Source organism: Ischnura elegans, chromosome 1 (assembly GCF_921293095.1).
Source record: "Ischnura elegans chromosome 1, ioIscEleg1.1, whole genome shotgun sequence".
Classification (NCBI taxonomy): Eukaryota; Metazoa; Arthropoda; class Insecta; order Odonata; family Coenagrionidae; genus Ischnura; species Ischnura elegans.
This window is the reverse complement of record NC_060246.1, coordinates 23,014,440-23,031,545: the sequence shown is the minus strand read 5'-3', so window position 1 is coordinate 23,031,545 and position 17,106 is coordinate 23,014,440. Positions and strand designations below refer to the sequence as shown.

The 17,106-nt window shown below is 37.1% G+C and overlaps 1 protein-coding gene across 1 annotated transcript; it reads right to left on the bottom strand.

The window, feature by feature from the left end:
• Nucleotides 1-3,198: 3,198 nt before the first annotated feature.
• LOC124157048 (dual specificity protein phosphatase 3-like) lies at nucleotides 3,199-16,671 on the bottom strand. The gene is made up of 4 exons (XM_046531523.1): nucleotides 16,224-16,671; nucleotides 15,577-15,833; nucleotides 8,423-8,640; nucleotides 3,199-4,135 (listed from the first exon to the last, which is right to left on the bottom strand). The coding sequence occupies exons 1-4, from the start codon at nucleotides 16,281-16,283 to the stop codon at nucleotides 3,792-3,794; spliced, it is 879 nt and encodes a 292-aa protein (XP_046387479.1). The 5' UTR covers nucleotides 16,284-16,671; the 3' UTR covers nucleotides 3,199-3,791.
• Between the last annotated feature and the right edge of the window lie 435 nt (nucleotides 16,672-17,106).

The window sequence follows — 17,106 nt, the reverse complement described above, 5'->3', positions numbered from 1 at the left end:
GTGTAATTTCCTCTGCCAGTCTCGCTCATAATAGGAGACATCCCTTGACAGGTACCTACGAACCATTCTATTCATCTTCCCTACCTTGTCTTCAGATCAGGGGTGGTCTGACCAGGTGGGCGATTGCCGAGGGCCCCTGCAACACTCTTGTGTATCGTTAAACGTATATGAAAGGTGTAAAAAAGACTCGGATTACGTGAGGCAAAGGTTTTTTGCAATTATGAATTTCTGCATTTTCATTATTTACAACAAAGTCAGTGTAAAAATAGAGAGAAAAATGAAGGTGTTAAAAGATAAAAGAGAACCTGATGCTTTTTTGAATGGGCTATTCGAAAAGATTATTATAGGGGTTTTTTAGATTTCAGTACAGTTTCAAGGAAAAAAACTTTCTAAATAGATGATAGAGCCATAATACATTTTTAATTTTTATAAGTTGTGAAATGTTTGTTAACCTCGGTGGAGGTGGGGTTAAGTCCTTGCCTACCACACTGAAGGTCGCGGGTTCGAGTCCCGCCTGGATAGGTTGCTCCTTCCAGGACATGCGTATGTGTGATCGTCTGTTGGTGATTGTTTAAACTCCTGATGTAAAGGCCTCATTGTGCTGTTTTCGGGGGTAATAGAGATAAATAAAAATGCTCACTTTTCATTGAGTTTTCTTGTAAAATTGAAAAATTTCATTAAACTTTGGTTTTTAAAAGCCAGAAAAGCATCAAAATCCATTTCCAGGCATGCAATTCCCTAAAATTTTCCAGGGAAGGGCCCCCAAATACCCCAGACTGCCCGTGCATTAGATGCAGTCATGATTTTCTGGATCCCTAGGAACCTTGTGACTTCCAGAAGTACTTCTGTTATGATATTCCACCCTTGATTGGATACAAGTGTAATGGGCACCTCGAATTATATGATGAGCTCCTACTCTATGATTTTGGTGATGTACTCTCAAAGCCTCCTCTTGGGAAGTATGCAAGCTTTTGACCACTCGCTGAGGTGATCCATGGCTATCAGAATAACTGTTTTCCGCATCGAGGTTGTTAGAAAGGCCTGAGGACATCAATAGCAACTCTCCTTAATGGGATAACAACATGTACTGCTTCATGGTGACTTCTTCGGGCCCTTCTGTGAGACAGATGGAGTACCAAGGCTACTTGGAACCTAGGTCTAATTAGATGGTTGCTGCCACCTAATACTATTAGGTTCAATTTTGAGACCCCCCTTCCCTTTGATACAAACTGCATGTGATTTTAAGATGCAATTCTGGTATTCTGTGATTAATTACTGAAATACATACTTTAGCCAAAGAAAAATGGTGGTGTAACATATCTGAACATATCTCGAGGTAACTGAGCTCTCAAAAAGCATGAACATTATATATACCAGTACTTAGTTGGATGGTTAAGTAAGTGAATGAAAATACACGAGAATATTGTAAATGTTTTCTGATTGAATCTGGTTTCTGTTATAATGAGGAGAAAACATTGAGAGTAAGACTCTTGGAGGCCTAGAGTTGGGATAATTCTTGATGGAGAAGTACAAATTTATTTAGCCATCTTTATCTATCAGTATTTATTTAGATGGATACTTCCTTATTTCTGATTGGAAAATGGGCCTCCAATCAGGCAGTAATAAAAGTGATGAAGAGTATCAATGGTTCTCAGGACTTTTTCACTGACACTGTAACCATATAATTAACTTCCAAGTGGTAATCTAGAAATAAGCACTTCGTTTAAGGAAAGGAGATATCAGAGGATGGTATCTGATAAAAAAGTTAGAATTGCTGAACGAGCCTTACCTTAAATTACCTAGCTTGGTTTCACAGTTTTTTGAGATTGCCCAATTTTTTATGTGGCATGTATACACAAGAAGGAGCAAAGCATTTTCTACCGTAAAATCTTATGGTGGTATTTGAGATACAGAAAGCAGTACCCTACCGGTCGTTACAGTAAGAAACAATAAAAATATTACTGAGTAAGTGAGTGGTGTGATGCCATGGATCTGAGTAATATGAAGTCAATGCTCTGATTAGCATCAACACTTTGGGGAGGGGGGGACAAATGGGGTCATATTAATTTTTTTATACAATGGGGGAATAAAACTGAAATCAAATATTGGGGGGATGCGTCCCCTATGGTGGCGATGCTCGTACTGATCAGTAGCCAATTTTGTGAGTGAAAAAACCCTTTGACTGCTGATCACTGTAGAAAAGAGGGGTGGAAAATGAGTGAGAGTCACTGAGAGTGTAATGTTGCATTCATGGTTACTTCGTCACGCACCCATTATTTTTCATTTATAATTTTAAAAACATGCATTGAAATAAAATGGGAGATGAATATAATTATTGAAGAAATAATCACTGCGTAGAAGAGAGATTATTAACAGTAACCCACGTGCACTAGAGGGTATCTCTAAATAAAGGAAGATTTTGTTGGTCCCAAGCGTTTCTGCATCTGTGAGATATTAACAGTACATCAATATTGAGAATACTACTACATATTTAAAAATGCACACCTTTTGTAATCTTGCTTCAGGATACCTTGGCCATATATCTAACCTATTCAGCAGTAACTTGGTAATTTAAGTTCAATTAATGAGGACATAACCTCTATGCTCTTTAAATTGGAAATTCAACAGTATAAACAGGAAGAACTATTTGCAGAACTGAAAGCATGTATAAAATTGTAAAAAAGAATTATTATTAAAACACAAGTTATCAAAATTCAGTGCAACATGGGCAGTGGATGTTGATACACTATTCAATCTGATTTTTTTCTGCAAATTTCTAGAACCAAACCTGACGAAATACATGAAAGACCTTCACTAAGCTGAAAAAGAATCCAGACTGCTTAAATTACTAGGTTACTTGATATTAAAGTTAATTGAAAGTGATTATTCTTCATTAAATTATGGTAAAAATTAGAAAAGAAAAATTGGGAACCACTTCACAAACTTAAAGTAAGACAGTATTGAATTTGAAGAAAGGGAAGCCATATTTATTGTTGAACATATTATAAATGAAAACCTCAGTAAGGAGTTTATTATTTCTTTGAGAAAACCAAATCACTCTTCCCTTACAAAAAGGGATATGTATTCTTAAATGCTCATAACAAAAATTACATGAAGATCAAGTGTAAAATTAACTAGCACTATAGGTAAAATGTGGGACTATATTGTTGATTTTCAGAATAAAACAAATCAATTGAGTACTTTTTGAATGGCGAGTATATTCCGAACAAAATCGTCATCCCATGAGACAGTGAAATGTTGAAAATGCCTATCTAATTATTTTTTTACCTCAAAGATGGATTTTCTAATGAAGGCCAAGTTTCAAATCTGGATAAAATATACAAAAAAAATAAAAATTAAAGACATAAGCAATGATTTCATGAACTTCTCATCTAGTATTTGAATTACTGAAATTCATTGGATGATTAACCACTTATATAATCAGAAATAATCAATGAATGTACCGCAACATTGGCATTAAAAAAATGACACATTGATCCATACTTGTGAGGTAGTTACATATTTGTGTAGCATGATAATTTGTTCAGTATTTGCCACTTAACTACATGATAATTCATTCCTTAGTCCTGGTTACTAAACTTAGAAAGAGCTAAGGAGTATTTTACAGGAACATATGTTTTCTTTTACTATGTAAACAATAGTGATGTCAATTTAACTTCGAAACTTAAAGAGGGAAAAAAATTATTTTTACAACTTTAAAGAGAATTAAGAGATACTTGATGGCCAGTCTTTACTTAACACAAGAGATTTCACTTCAAATGGTAGGCTTATTAGCACTGATGACCACGATGTCCAGATGACGAAGCCATATGCACTCTGTGGGATTGGGGTCTGTCGTAACATTTCCTACTATTATCCCTGTGAGCTGCTCTCTCTCCCCTCCAAGAATCAGATTCAGACACATCGTAATTCAATATGATGCCCCTTTCCCGACTCAGTCTGTTGTCAAGATGTGCAAGCTGGCGTAGAAAACCTCCATTTGGTCGCACATTCCGTCGGCGACGTACAGCCACCACTGCTTCCCCAGCTCTAAGCCCTCTGCGCATCATAAGGAACCCCAGCACCACTGCACAGGATCTTGACATCCCCATGACACAATTAACCATAACTCGACCTTAAACATGAGAAAATAGGAAGGAAGTACATAACTCTCTGAATAAGTATAGGATTACTTACACACCATTAGATGGATATAGTATACGACAATAAATTCACACTACATATAATTATGAAACATAACTTCATGACTCAATTCTCAGTGGGTTAGGAAACAATGCATCTATAACGTGAGCACGTCAACACCTGGCTTAGCTCATGAACTGGGGTGGTGTACAATTCTCAATAGCATTGACATGCAATCGTCCTGGCCGTTTTGAATGCACAACATTTACTACTGCCCACATCCAACTGTCATTGAATAAATCCTCACAAACCTGAACATGTATGTACTTTGAAAATATGGAAATTTGTCCATTGATGCAAATCTATGAGGTGACAGTGTGCGCTGGCATGGTTGGATTTTTCCTTTTGTTTTCAAGTAATTATATTTTGCTCTTGGATGTATTTCATTCTCTTACGTTTTACCCAATATTTTATCTTGTCAAAAAAGAGTATTATCTAGAGGTATGCATGTTCCCTTATTTAAAATCCAACTAGAGGCAAACATGATTCCCACAGTGACAGTATGGAAAGGTAGGCAGGATAGGAGGGTGCCAATGATGACACCATAATAAGTATTATATTAAATTTTCACATATACTTATGTACTATATAAATTATTGAAGCACTTACTTTAAATTGTGAATTAGATAACTAAAAAACTTGAGAGCTAATACTTTTGTGCAATGCAACCATATATCATATATTTTTTTCAAGCTTTTGCTGAAACATTAAGAAATTACAATGAGAGATGACAAAGTCTTTTTGTCCTCTAAATCACATTGTTTTATTCAAAAATTCAATAGTATGATTTATAAACAATGGCACTATAAATGGCACCATTAGTACCATGAATAGTATTTCATTTTCAATTTTATTTCACAGCAAATCATAGCATGGCTACCAGGATAAAACACCTTCAAATCAAGTATACAATCCGTGCTTTGAAAGTACTTGTAGTTCCCAAGATAATTACCAACAAATATATGAGGTTAAAGCTTAGTTTAAAAAATATAAAACATTTACAGAATATTTGTTACAAGTAATTTCAAAATACAATTTGAAATGAGAACTACAAATATTATGAATAACTAATTTATGCATACAGGTAACACCTGAGTGCAAAAAAGTATTTTAAGATGGGGCTGCATGTACACAACTCATGTTAATAATTATGTAATGGGATAATTCAGTAAACTCCCGATTGTCCAGGCTAACAACGGGACTGGACTATAAAGATAATCCATGAATAATCTGAAAACACAGAAAATCTTAACTTATTTTTCTACTAAAATTATAATTTACATAAATCGAACAGTTTAATTATTTATGTAAATATGTAGTATATTATTTTAGATTTTATCTTGGAATCATTGAGAGCTTTCTTCAACCAGCCAATAATCTTTTTAGCATCAATAATATCATTGTACACCCATGCCTTGCTTAGCATAAATTCATCCATTCCTCGGTGGAACTTTCCAATGCTGCTTTGCCTAATCAAATAACCTTAACATTCTCTTGATAAGATGTGAACTTGCACTAAGTACACACAACATTACTCTCATTTTATGCATATTAATGGTATTTCTTGCCTCAAATCCTATTCTTTGTATATAGATTCATCAAAATCCTTTGCTGAGCAATGGCCAACAACATTACTTGTCATGCGGTCCGAGTAGCCGACCTACCGAAGTAATTTATCTCGTCTCCTTAACAGTATGACATTAGTTAATTTAGATCATTTAACCATTTCGAGATGGTGCAGTTTTTGTCTAAGCATTACTGCTGTACTGAGCCGTAAGAGACTCTTCTTTCCCCTAGTACGGAGCATTTTTGCGAGACATTCGTTAAGTAGGGTCTCGCAGATAATCAAAAGCTCTCAGCTTGAACCTTTTTCGACCTCTCCCAACGGGGACTCCATATTATCTCGGATTCCAAAAGTAGTTGTGCTCCCTCCTTTCCGGGTTTACGACCCTACTGGCGGCATTGGTTCGCGGTCAACTTATGGATTGCTTATATGTATTTTGCACATGGATATTTGTTGCTTGCACGTAAATTGCAGACTTTGAATTGAATTCCTCATTTTTTTAGCATTGTCACATTTTAAACGAAGTTCTAATGTCAATATTAACGCATTTAATGCAGCAACAATTTCCATGTTGATGTTTATACAGAACTCGAGATATAAGTTAATATTTATCGTAGATTTTCATTTAAAAATTGTAAACACTGCTCAAATGACAAAGAATTCAATTTTATATATGTATCTTGAGAAAAGAAGAAATATTTATTTCGAAACCTAACTGGATAAACAATTGTATGAGCGGGGTCTCTTACCGCTAAGAGGGGTAATATAAGATGAGGTTTCAGGGAGATTTCAACGGTAAAGCCTAAAACCCACAGTGTTGGGTCCCGAAACAAAGACATCTTACACCCCTGACCGTCATGAAATGGGGAAAGCTATGAAACGTATATATTATTCGGCATTCGTTCATTTGCGTAAGAAAATATCCAACAAAAATATGCGACTTTCGTCTTCCGGGTTAAGTAATGTCCACACATACATTTTCGTCTTTAGTAGGGAAAAGGTTAATTAAGTTTGGAGCTAGTGGCAATGAGTTTTTTGAAAGCAATACGGTTTGAGATGTAAAATTTGCTGTCATAGGTTAATGGGTGACTTGACTTCCAAGAAGAGGGTCCACCTTAAAGCCTTAAAGGTTATCAATATTCATGGGAGAGAAATGGAGCAGCGGCTGAGTTGTGTATGAATAGCATCAACACGTAAAAGGGTCTGAGAGAGATTCTCAAACACATTGGCATCTTTCCCTTCCAGCAGTCGTAAGCCCTCTGCATCTCAGGAATACAATGCAGCAGTTGTTCAGCAGTAGAAGGTGAGTTTGATAGAGCCATACAGAGTAAAAACCAAATGAACAATGGCAAAAAAGAGGAATGCAGATAGAAAAATAAAGAAGCTATCAAGAAAAAGCATAAACCTAGAAAAGAAATTGCAAGTGATCTATTGCTTTGAAAATGGAGAGTGTTATTGCATGTAATTTTAAGCTCACAATGTCGACAGTCTGCACTATTTTTCTGAATAGAGGTGAAGTTAAAACATCAGTGGCATCAGCCACACCAACTCCAGCCAAGCAGTCAATAAGTACACTGCTGGATGAATTATGGGAAGACCTCTAATTACCTGGATTTATCATAAACAGTCAAATGATGTTCCTCTATCACAGGCAGTTATTTGTCCAAAATCTGTGGCTTTATTTGAATCTATGAAAGAAGATGAGCGTGGAGATTGCTCCGAGACATCAAGTGGAAGCTTCAAGACAAAAGGGCCTGGGTGACACAAGAACTGTTTTAAGACTGGTTTGAAAATTTTTCACCTGCAGCCAATGTATTGCAAACCCTGAGCTTGCATTTTTTTTCCCAGGTGTTAGCTCACCCGCACACAAGGAGGAAATTTCAAAAGCACGCACCAATATTTTTTAACGGGCTACAATGTCTTTGAATGCATACCTACTATCTACAAAGATATTTTAAACTATAATTGTTTATATAAATAAGGTATCTAAGGCTATAATATGGTTTATAGGAAATTCGATACCCAGTACCTATGCAACTGGGAACGCATCCGTCTTATCCACGTTTAAATGGTCTCGAGTAACACATATTCAATTAGTGCAAAGACCCCATGGAACACATCCCTTGCGCTAAGCAAGGCATGGGTGTACTCATATTCCCACTGCTCCAGATACTCCAGCAAACTGCCTACGCAGACTGGCTATGACTTATGCAATCTCTAACCCCTTTGTACGTCTCTGCTCCCTACTCACTTCACATCCACAACTCCTCTCTGTTTTCTTTCCTCTACTGTTTTCTGAAACATTCTTTGTCAGCTAGCAAAGAAAATGATTACGTTTTACGAAAGGGATTCTAATAGAAATCATATGTGGGTCTTTGCATTGAAATATGATGATTCACAATTTTTTGTGCATGATTTTATTTTTCCAACAATTCATGGAAAACATCAAAGGAGGGTGAAACTCATGTATAGACAAACAACACACCATTAATCCCTAGCTCACCATTATTGTAGGAGGAAATATAACCAGTTTTAAGAATGAAGTCTACTCAATAATTTTCATTACTTTAATGCATACATAAACGACCTTAGGAACCAAAATAATTACAAAACTGAAGCTAATAACTCTAGAACATAGTAGAGAATATTTCTCACCTCCTGAGTGAAGAGCATGATCAATGAAATCCGAAGTGGCACCAAGATGGCATTCCAAATCAGCTGAGGAGTCGTCCTCTAGGGAGAGTCCCAAATATGACATGCCTACGTCTTTATAAAATTCTTCTCCTGTATCTACTTCTCCTCGACCCTCTGCACAGTTGAGAATGTGGGATACTTCAAGCCGGCGCAAATATGCCTTATTCCGTGCAGCTCCTCTGTAAATGTGAACACAAAAGGATTGACTGTCATTTTTTCATCTTTTTCATTTTTATAAAAGGTAAACCAGCAACAAAAATGTCATGCCTCATACCCATTAAAACAATCCTTTTAAGGAATATACCTTCATAAAGGTACATCCATGTTTACAATCAAATTTTACCTTTACACAGTGAAGCCTTTGTATTTAGTCCAACATGCAGCACTCTCCAACTAAACCTATTCTACTTGAATGTTTCATAGTCATTGCAATTGCTTTAAAAGACTAGCATTTTTATGATTGACTAGCTCAAAATGAGATAAAATACCTTCTTCCATCAAAAACATTGTTACTTCAAGTAACCAAAGCACATTCTTCCGATGGCGAAACAATTTTTATGAACAAGTTTCAGGGGCGGCGATGGGATCTCCCATCTCTCCAGCAGTGGCGATTATTTATATGGAACACTTGGAAACAACGGCAGTCAAAAATGCGGAGCATAAACCCAAAATTTGGTTATGGTACATAGACGACACTTTTATCATTTGGACTCATGGTCGACAGAAGTAAGAAGAATTTCTTGAATATTTAAATACCCTTAATAACCATATTAAATTCACTATGGAGATAGAAGAATCAGTAAACTGCCATTTCTCAAAGTCTTGGCGAAGAAGAATGACAACGGAAGCCTAGGCCACGCTGTGGATAGAAAACCGACGTCAACAAATCAGTATCTCCATCGCCAATTCTCATCACCACCCTGCTCAATTAAACGCTGTGACGACCCCTCTAATTGAACGTTCGATCCAGCTGAGTGACTCAAAGAACCTATCTTCAGAAACGATTAAGCTGAAATCCATCCCACTTCTTAACGGTTATGACAACAGAGCTATATCCCACAATTTTAAAAAGATTATCAACAAGGATAACAGGAACAATTCTAACGACACAGAAGACATCACTAGCCAAAAGAAAGCCTTCCTCTCCTACTTGAAAGGAACGACAGATAAGATCGGCAACATCCTCTGGAAGTTTGACATTAAAGCCATTTTTAAACCACATGCCCAAGCACAACACCTCCTGGGAAATGCTAAGGATGGGGCGCCACTTCAAATTGAAGGAGTGTACAAAATCCCCTGCAGAACTTGTGAGAAGAAATAGGGGAAACAGGACGAACGATCAAAACTCGAATAGAAGAGCATAAGCGGGCCATTCAACCGGGTTACTCTTCAAAGTCAGCCGTAACGGAGCACGAAGCCACCGGACACGCGATCGACTTCGAAAAATCAAGAGTCATCGCAAGGGTAAAACAATTTAAAGCCCGACTCATCCGAAAAGCCATAGAAATACAGAATGACAAGAATATAATAACAGAGAGACCCGGATTGAGAACCAGCAGTACATGGAACCCAGTCATCCGCTACATTTCATCATCTTCCCCCTCCAGTCCTCGATCCTCACACCCTCTGCCCACCCCTCCCACCTGAAATAAAAAGGCAGCAAAAACCAAATCCAAGCATCATTCCCTTGAAGAAGTGACCAGCAGTCGGTCACGAAACGTCAGGCCAATCTCCACTCCGTCACGCGGCATACACCCATATGCTTCTCTCTCTCTCTTTTAATCACTTCAAGTGAAGTTTCTAATTGTTAGAAATCCTTCAAGCAATTATGGAAAACAAATCTTGTCAATTTCATAAAATGGAATATTCCTTCTATGTGCATCATTGAGGCACTGCTAAAATGTTAATAATTGATAAGTACTGTGCCCGGGTAGCTCGTCAGATTCCCACAAGGAAATCGAAGTGGGTTATGGGGAAAGCTTATCACTATTGAACCTTACAAGATCAAATTGAATAACATTAGCATAAAATTGTAAACAATAAAATAGGTAGCAAACGATTCCTCTAGACCAATTTACATACAGGTGAGCCCTGACAATAAAATGTAGTATTACCAACAGTTTTCTTCGGTCCAGACACGTAAAACAGATGAAATGAAATTCACATATAAAACCATTTGGTTGTTTTGTTATAATGAATTTTATTTATCGCAAATGAGGTCAAATCTGAATCAGTTTTCATATCCATTGAAGAATGGTACAGAGAATGGCAATGAGTGGAGGGAAGAGTCTGCTTAGGGCACAAGACTTTGAGACTAACACACAGGTAGACCCGAGCTCCAAGGAAACTATACCAAGTCACCACATGGTGTCTTCTCAAAATTAATCTCGCGAATCTCTCAAAATTTACCCAGTCAAGGACACTTTTTTCCAGCCTTTGCTTTGGACCAATTCATACCAAAGGTACAATCTGCATGAAAGGCGGCAACATTGGCCACTACCCTTTTCAGTGAATCATGTTCAGTACCGCAGGCAATATTTCTGCCAAAGAAAGATTAGACCCAGAAAGGGCAAAAATGATGATTTTTTATAATCAAAACCTGGAGAAAGAATCAGTGGCTACTTAATGTAATGTGACATATTGGTTGATCACGCATTCTTTTAAGGCCGTTTTACACGGTACACGGAATAGGGTAGTTTCCTTCATCAAAGAAAACAAAAGGCAATAATTGCGATTCGTTACCCACCATTAGTGTATTCATAATATACAAATTATTTCATTTTAGAAATGCTGGTTTAGACGAATGGCAATGGTCCATTTTTATCCTCATTTGAAAAGGGCCAGATTGGCGCCCATGCGATGCCACTCCACGTGACGTCACAGGGACCTAGTTTCTATAGGAGAAGATAGGAGTTATACGTCGTCTGAGGTTACCAATGCATGCATGAGGCACAGAGCTCAGGGAAACATGTCTTAATAATCACTTATTAAAACTGGCTAAGGTCGAAAAGTTTTCCTCGTTTGATAAGGTACTAATAATCCTTATTTAAGCCAAGCGCTACCAGCCAGCAGGGTACTCAGCTACCCGCTAGCAGCCTGCGACGTATCAGCGCTAAGCCTCGCCTCAAGGTCACCTCACCGGGCGGGAGGGGGAACCAGAAATACGATGTACGGAGAGATTTCCCGGCACTCATATTTACGCGTCGAGTTTTCGCACGCTTGAAAATTTTCACTTTTCATTTAATCGCGAAAAATAGATATTGTCATTTAAAAATCTAAAAGCGTGAAATACGTACTCCAGGAGTAATAATGTTTCGATTTAGGCAATAAAAAAATAATAGGAAACCACCCTATAGTGCAATCTGACGTACGTGCGAAGGCACAATCAAAATTGCATCGTGAAAAGCGGTAAATTGCTAGAACACATGCGAGAATGCGTGGATGCGAGATGGCCAAATAGCCTGTTCTAATTTTGTTCTTGCATTCGTGCAATTCCATGCCATTTTAGAAATTAATGCAGCTCTAACCTGCGCAATTCCGTGCCCTGTGTAAAACGGCCTTTAGAACATGTTATTTAAAGTTTATTACTTGCTAAATAAAATTATGGAGATGATCTTAAGTTTTTTTACAGAGGTTTCCTGCTAATTTACACCTTCAGTGAAATAATTTTCATTCACTTCCTACGGTTGTTCATTAAAATTTGCCATTAATTCAGATAATAATAAGAGTTAACCTTGGAACGTAGTATCGAGACCCAAGAACCAATGGGGGAGAACCGGACCAGTACCGAGAACTGAAAAAGTTTAAGAACCGACCCATCCTTATTTTATATAATAATTGTACGCATACCGCATAAATTCCAATATTTTTTCTGCATAAATAAGTGCACTTTTGCTGCAGACGAAACCCTGGACGAAGGCTTCTTTGGGGAAAAAACACTGCCCTTGATGGCCCATGCAGGGTAGGAGGGAGAAGCTGGCTAGGGTTAGTAACTGCATGCGAGGATAGCCTGTAGTGTTTATTTGGTGACAAGAAAGAAATGAGATAATAAATATATATAGAAGTTGAATGTAGATTACCACAAAATTCACATGTATTCATGTACCCAAAAATGTGTGGCAAGTAGCATTTGGAGTTCTATTGAAAATCCATAAGTACGATTAAAATAGGAAAATACTTATCGATGGCTAAGTTCTAATAACACCTATCTCCAAAATAGCAAATTTTCAGGAGAGCAAAAAAACCATTAATATTTTTGATTTTAGACTGAAATTAAAAACCAAAAGTTCATAAAAGTGAAAAAGAAGCATTCATTTGCAAACAAAGAGTCGTTTTTTGCTTGTATTTTATTTTTTAATGTCACCACACTTTGTTTAAGATACCAGTCTCAAACCGGCTGAATTTGAGATACGTGATGGGATGGGTTGTAATTCAGTGATTTGGAAAATTATAAGAAAGAAAATAAAATATGACACCATCAGGATTCGAAACCGAGATGCCTGTGGCAAAAGTCAAAGGGTGTGCACTTGAGGCCAGTCAGTAACTGAGATTGCTGTAGATGGATGCAAACTCAAGGGAAGTCATGATGTGCCAAATCTTTCCTTGCAAATATCTCTTGAAGCTGGACCTAAGGGGGAGAAATCCGTGACATCATCTCCACATTACCTGCAGTTTCAGAAAATAACATTGACATTCAGATCCCGAACATCAATCTCACAATGTCTCCTAGTGAGCTATGGTTGTCAATATTAATTTTCAATTCCTCACAAACAATGCTCAATAGGGTTGTTCAAGCCTATCATAACGGTCTAAAAAAACGAATGTATATCACTTCTGATGTAATTTCATTTTGATTGGGATGAATGACAGATGCGTTGAAAAAGTAATGATGGAATTATTAGCAATCAAAATTCGAAAAATTTCAACGCCGCCAAAAACGGTCGGCCATCTTGAAATAGAGGTGATGATGAAACAAGCCTGTACGGCTGGCCTGTACCCTCGATCGCAAGATGCCAAGCTGAGCACTCTGCATGCCGACTGGACATTTGTCAAGGTTATTCCTTATTTTGAAATGGCCTATGTTGTGCATGAAACTTCCGGATGGATCAAGGCGACATGAAATCCATTCTTCAAGTTAGGCAGGCAACGTATGTAGCGTTGACAGGAATTGAAAGTTTTGTATAGCTGCATTTGCTAGGAAACTACGTGCAGTGAACTTTCATTGTGCCTCTAGTGCAAGTGAACACAATTTGTGCCCTTAATGTACCCCTAAGTGAATGATTGCATATAGACGATGAAGTAAAGAGTGAAGTGAGTTGTGAATGTAACACCTTCGACGAAATTATTTATTTCTTCCATGCTAGTTCAATCAACCCTATACATTTCGATCTAAGGTATCTAACTATTGCCAAGGGGATATGTTCCATATTTGAGCTATCTGTACTTTAGGGATACATCGAACGCATATTAATTTTCAATCGTTTGTTCGCTTCTAAGTTCTGTTTGATTTTATTACCTATTCATTTTGAGCATTCACCAGTGTTTACATTTCACGAATTTCGTTGCGCTGTTGTTTGTTTTGGTCATATTTTGGTTATGGTAAGAGCACGGGTAAGAGTAATAGTGAAATTCGAAGTTTTTTGATGTTACAATAACCGGTTTAGCAATTTGTTTCAGCCTATTCATTTCATTGTCCTCGCAATGTCAATGTGAAATAACGTAAACTGATTCTAAGTCGTTAGTGATGAGTGGGAAGTGAGGTGTGGAGAATCCTTTCGAACTTCAAGGAGTGCAAATTCTTTTAGTGTGTGCAGAGTGATTAGAAAACCGATTATCATGTTTTATTAGTGTTTTATATTTATTGTGAGTCAAGTTTTTCACTGAATCAGTTGATTCGGATTATACTGATTATAAGTATCAAAAAGACAGCTCATGAAATGTGTACGTTGTAGTGCTATTTATGATATGATGAGCAATAAATATGTACAAGTAAGTGTAATTTTGCTTATTATTACTCCTATTAAAGGATAAATTTGGATTTTCTTTGAACACTGATCTGGCGGCAGACGCTGGAAATCTTTAAAAAAAAAAGTGGAATAACCCTGCTGAGCCACTTAAACAACACTGCAGTAGGGCAACTACAGGCTTGTGACGTCACACATCAATTCAAGATGGAAGTAGGGCTTTTTGGCGTAACGTAAAATTTGTCACTGTTAAAAGCCTTCTCTAAACATGTACAATGAAGAAAATAGCATAATATTATTGTCATTGCTCCTTCTGAAGCACGATCTTTCGATTTCTTAAATAAAAAAAATATGGTGAACAACCCTATTAACAATGGTGAAAGAAGAGAAATATATGACTGCAAATAGAAAGGGTCAATTTTTAATTAACTTCCTTAAGTTAGAATTATGTAATCTACTATTTTTAAAGTACTCATAATGCCCTGAAACAATAATTCCTGAGTACCTGGAAAGAACAAGTTTTCAACAAACTGGAGGAGGCAATGTTGCAGGAGGCAACAGACTGAATACAAATGGTGTGTTAATAAAAATCATCTAGACACGGTGTGTTTGGGCTTCAATGAATGAGAGTCCTAAACACTGACGCAAACTGAAATCACTGCAAAAGTTATGGAAAAAGGACGGCAATAATCAACATTTGGTTCCAAAAATTCCTCTACATCAGTAGCACAAGGATGATAACAGCAGAATATAATTCAAGATAGAAATAAGCATTCAAAATATGGTGCTTAAGAGGTATTACGTGCATCGAATGGACTCATTGAGTGAGTATATAACGAGGGAGAACTGATAATGAAGGAAGAGAATTCTTCTGAAAACATTACAAAGATGGAAAAGCGGCAAGTGGCCACATCACAAGACATGATGGTCCACTGAAGACATTGAGTGACAGGTGGCGAACAACCACCACAAAGGAAGACCTTCGATGGAATACATAGAACAGGTGATGAAGGATGTGAAAAAGAACTACTTTGGTCTGATATGATTAGTTGCAGTGATGATAACATGCCACTGACAATATGTGGAAAAAAATCGAGGTTCCATATAGGCCTGAAAACATAAAAACAATGTAACTTGCATTGATATACTTACGAATTTCCAATGAAAACATTAGGGTAAACTTCATCACAGTCGACGCCAGCATTTATGCGATGCATCACGTCTGCAGTTTTATGATCATAACCTGGAAGAGGCTGAAAGTCTGTTTTCGTGTGCAGCATTATTTTATGCAACATACTGCCAGTGGTGCCCCTCTTTTCTTCTGGACTTGGTCGGCGATCGGTACTGTGATAGGATTTTCGACTATGCTCAGGAGTGTACTTAGATCTCCCACTATAAGAATACCTCGCCTAGGCAAGAAAAGAAAACATAGATTCATTACACACCCATTACGAATATTACCAAAAAAACATGAAGATATAATGACATTAACATTTATAATCATGTTCAATTTACATGCGTCCCAACCTACACTACTATGCAGCAGATGCCCGATTATTATTAATTACTTCAGCAATTACTATGCTTTACTGTTTTTAGGAATTAAGATGAGACAGGAGTCTTAGATCATCACATCTGTTAAATATTTTCCTTACAAATACAAAGCTGTAGAAATTTATTAGGCAAAATATGAAGGACTTCCCTTAATACAACAGAATGCCAAATTGTATCAAAAAGGTATCCCAAATAAATCCAACAGCAATGATCAATGATTGGCACTACCTTTCAGATGACATTACCTTTATTCTACTCCCTGATGACCGTACTCCGTCCATTTCGTATTGTCTTGTCGGGTTCATTCCTTCGGTTACTTCGCACCAATGAATTGGCCACAATCGCAATAAATTATGATAACATCTCTCTTTAATTCAACAGAAGACCGACGTGTACTAAATATTTGCGGTTTACGACACACTAACATAAAAAGCCAACTCGTTCTTTAAGCATTACAGAATATTAAAAAGTAATATGAGAGTGACAAGAGTCATTTTTGATGTTAAGAGCCTATCAGAATTTACCACTGCGTCGAGAAGCTGATCATGGACAATAAATATAGGTAAACAACAAAATTAAATAATAATTCGAATACTAATGCAATCGAAAACTACCGTAGAATCAGACAGAGTTGAAGAAGGACGCAGTGAAGTGTGCCCAGAGTGTACCTGTAAACAGGCACTTTCGATGCTCTTATGTTTTGAATTAATGTGACCAAGGAGACTGCAAAGAGGAGGATAAAGTTCACCATATTGAAGGCTAACTTCTGTTGCCACTATAGTCGCATTTTAATCGGTTTTCAAAAACGTCCGCGGTGCATTGATGAGTACAATGCGATCCACTTTGTTATAATATTTTGCAGTAAAATGATTTTAATTGCGATTAAATGCATTGAAAAGTAATGAATTTGATAGATCACATCATTATATGCATACATTTTGGTTAACATCCCTAATTATTTCTTATTTCCCCGTGAAACTCAGATCGATTTGTCCGTCAGCGACACGAGTGGCGACTTTTGTAAACCTATTTAAATTCGCGGTGGGTGAAAGTCGGAGTGTGACAACACATAGAGGCAGTCTTGAGGATCTTTTGATAAGCCGATGTCCCACACGTACGGTCAAATTT

What these genes read in the sequence shown, in the direction of transcription:
- LOC124157048 (XM_046531523.1), bottom strand. Translation starts at nt 16,283, where the DNA reads ATGAACCCGACAAGACAATACGAAATGGACGGAGTACGGTCATCAGGG. An exon ending in CATCAGGGAGTAGAATAAAG is followed by an intron (nt 15,834 to 16,223) that starts GTAATGTCATCT and finishes TTTCTTGCCTAG; the next exon opens with GCGAGGTATTCTTATAGTGG. An exon ending in TCATGCTCTTCACTCAGGAG is followed by an intron (nt 4,136 to 8,422) that starts GTGAGAAATATT and finishes CTCATGTTTAAG; the next exon opens with GTCGAGTTATGGTTAATTGT.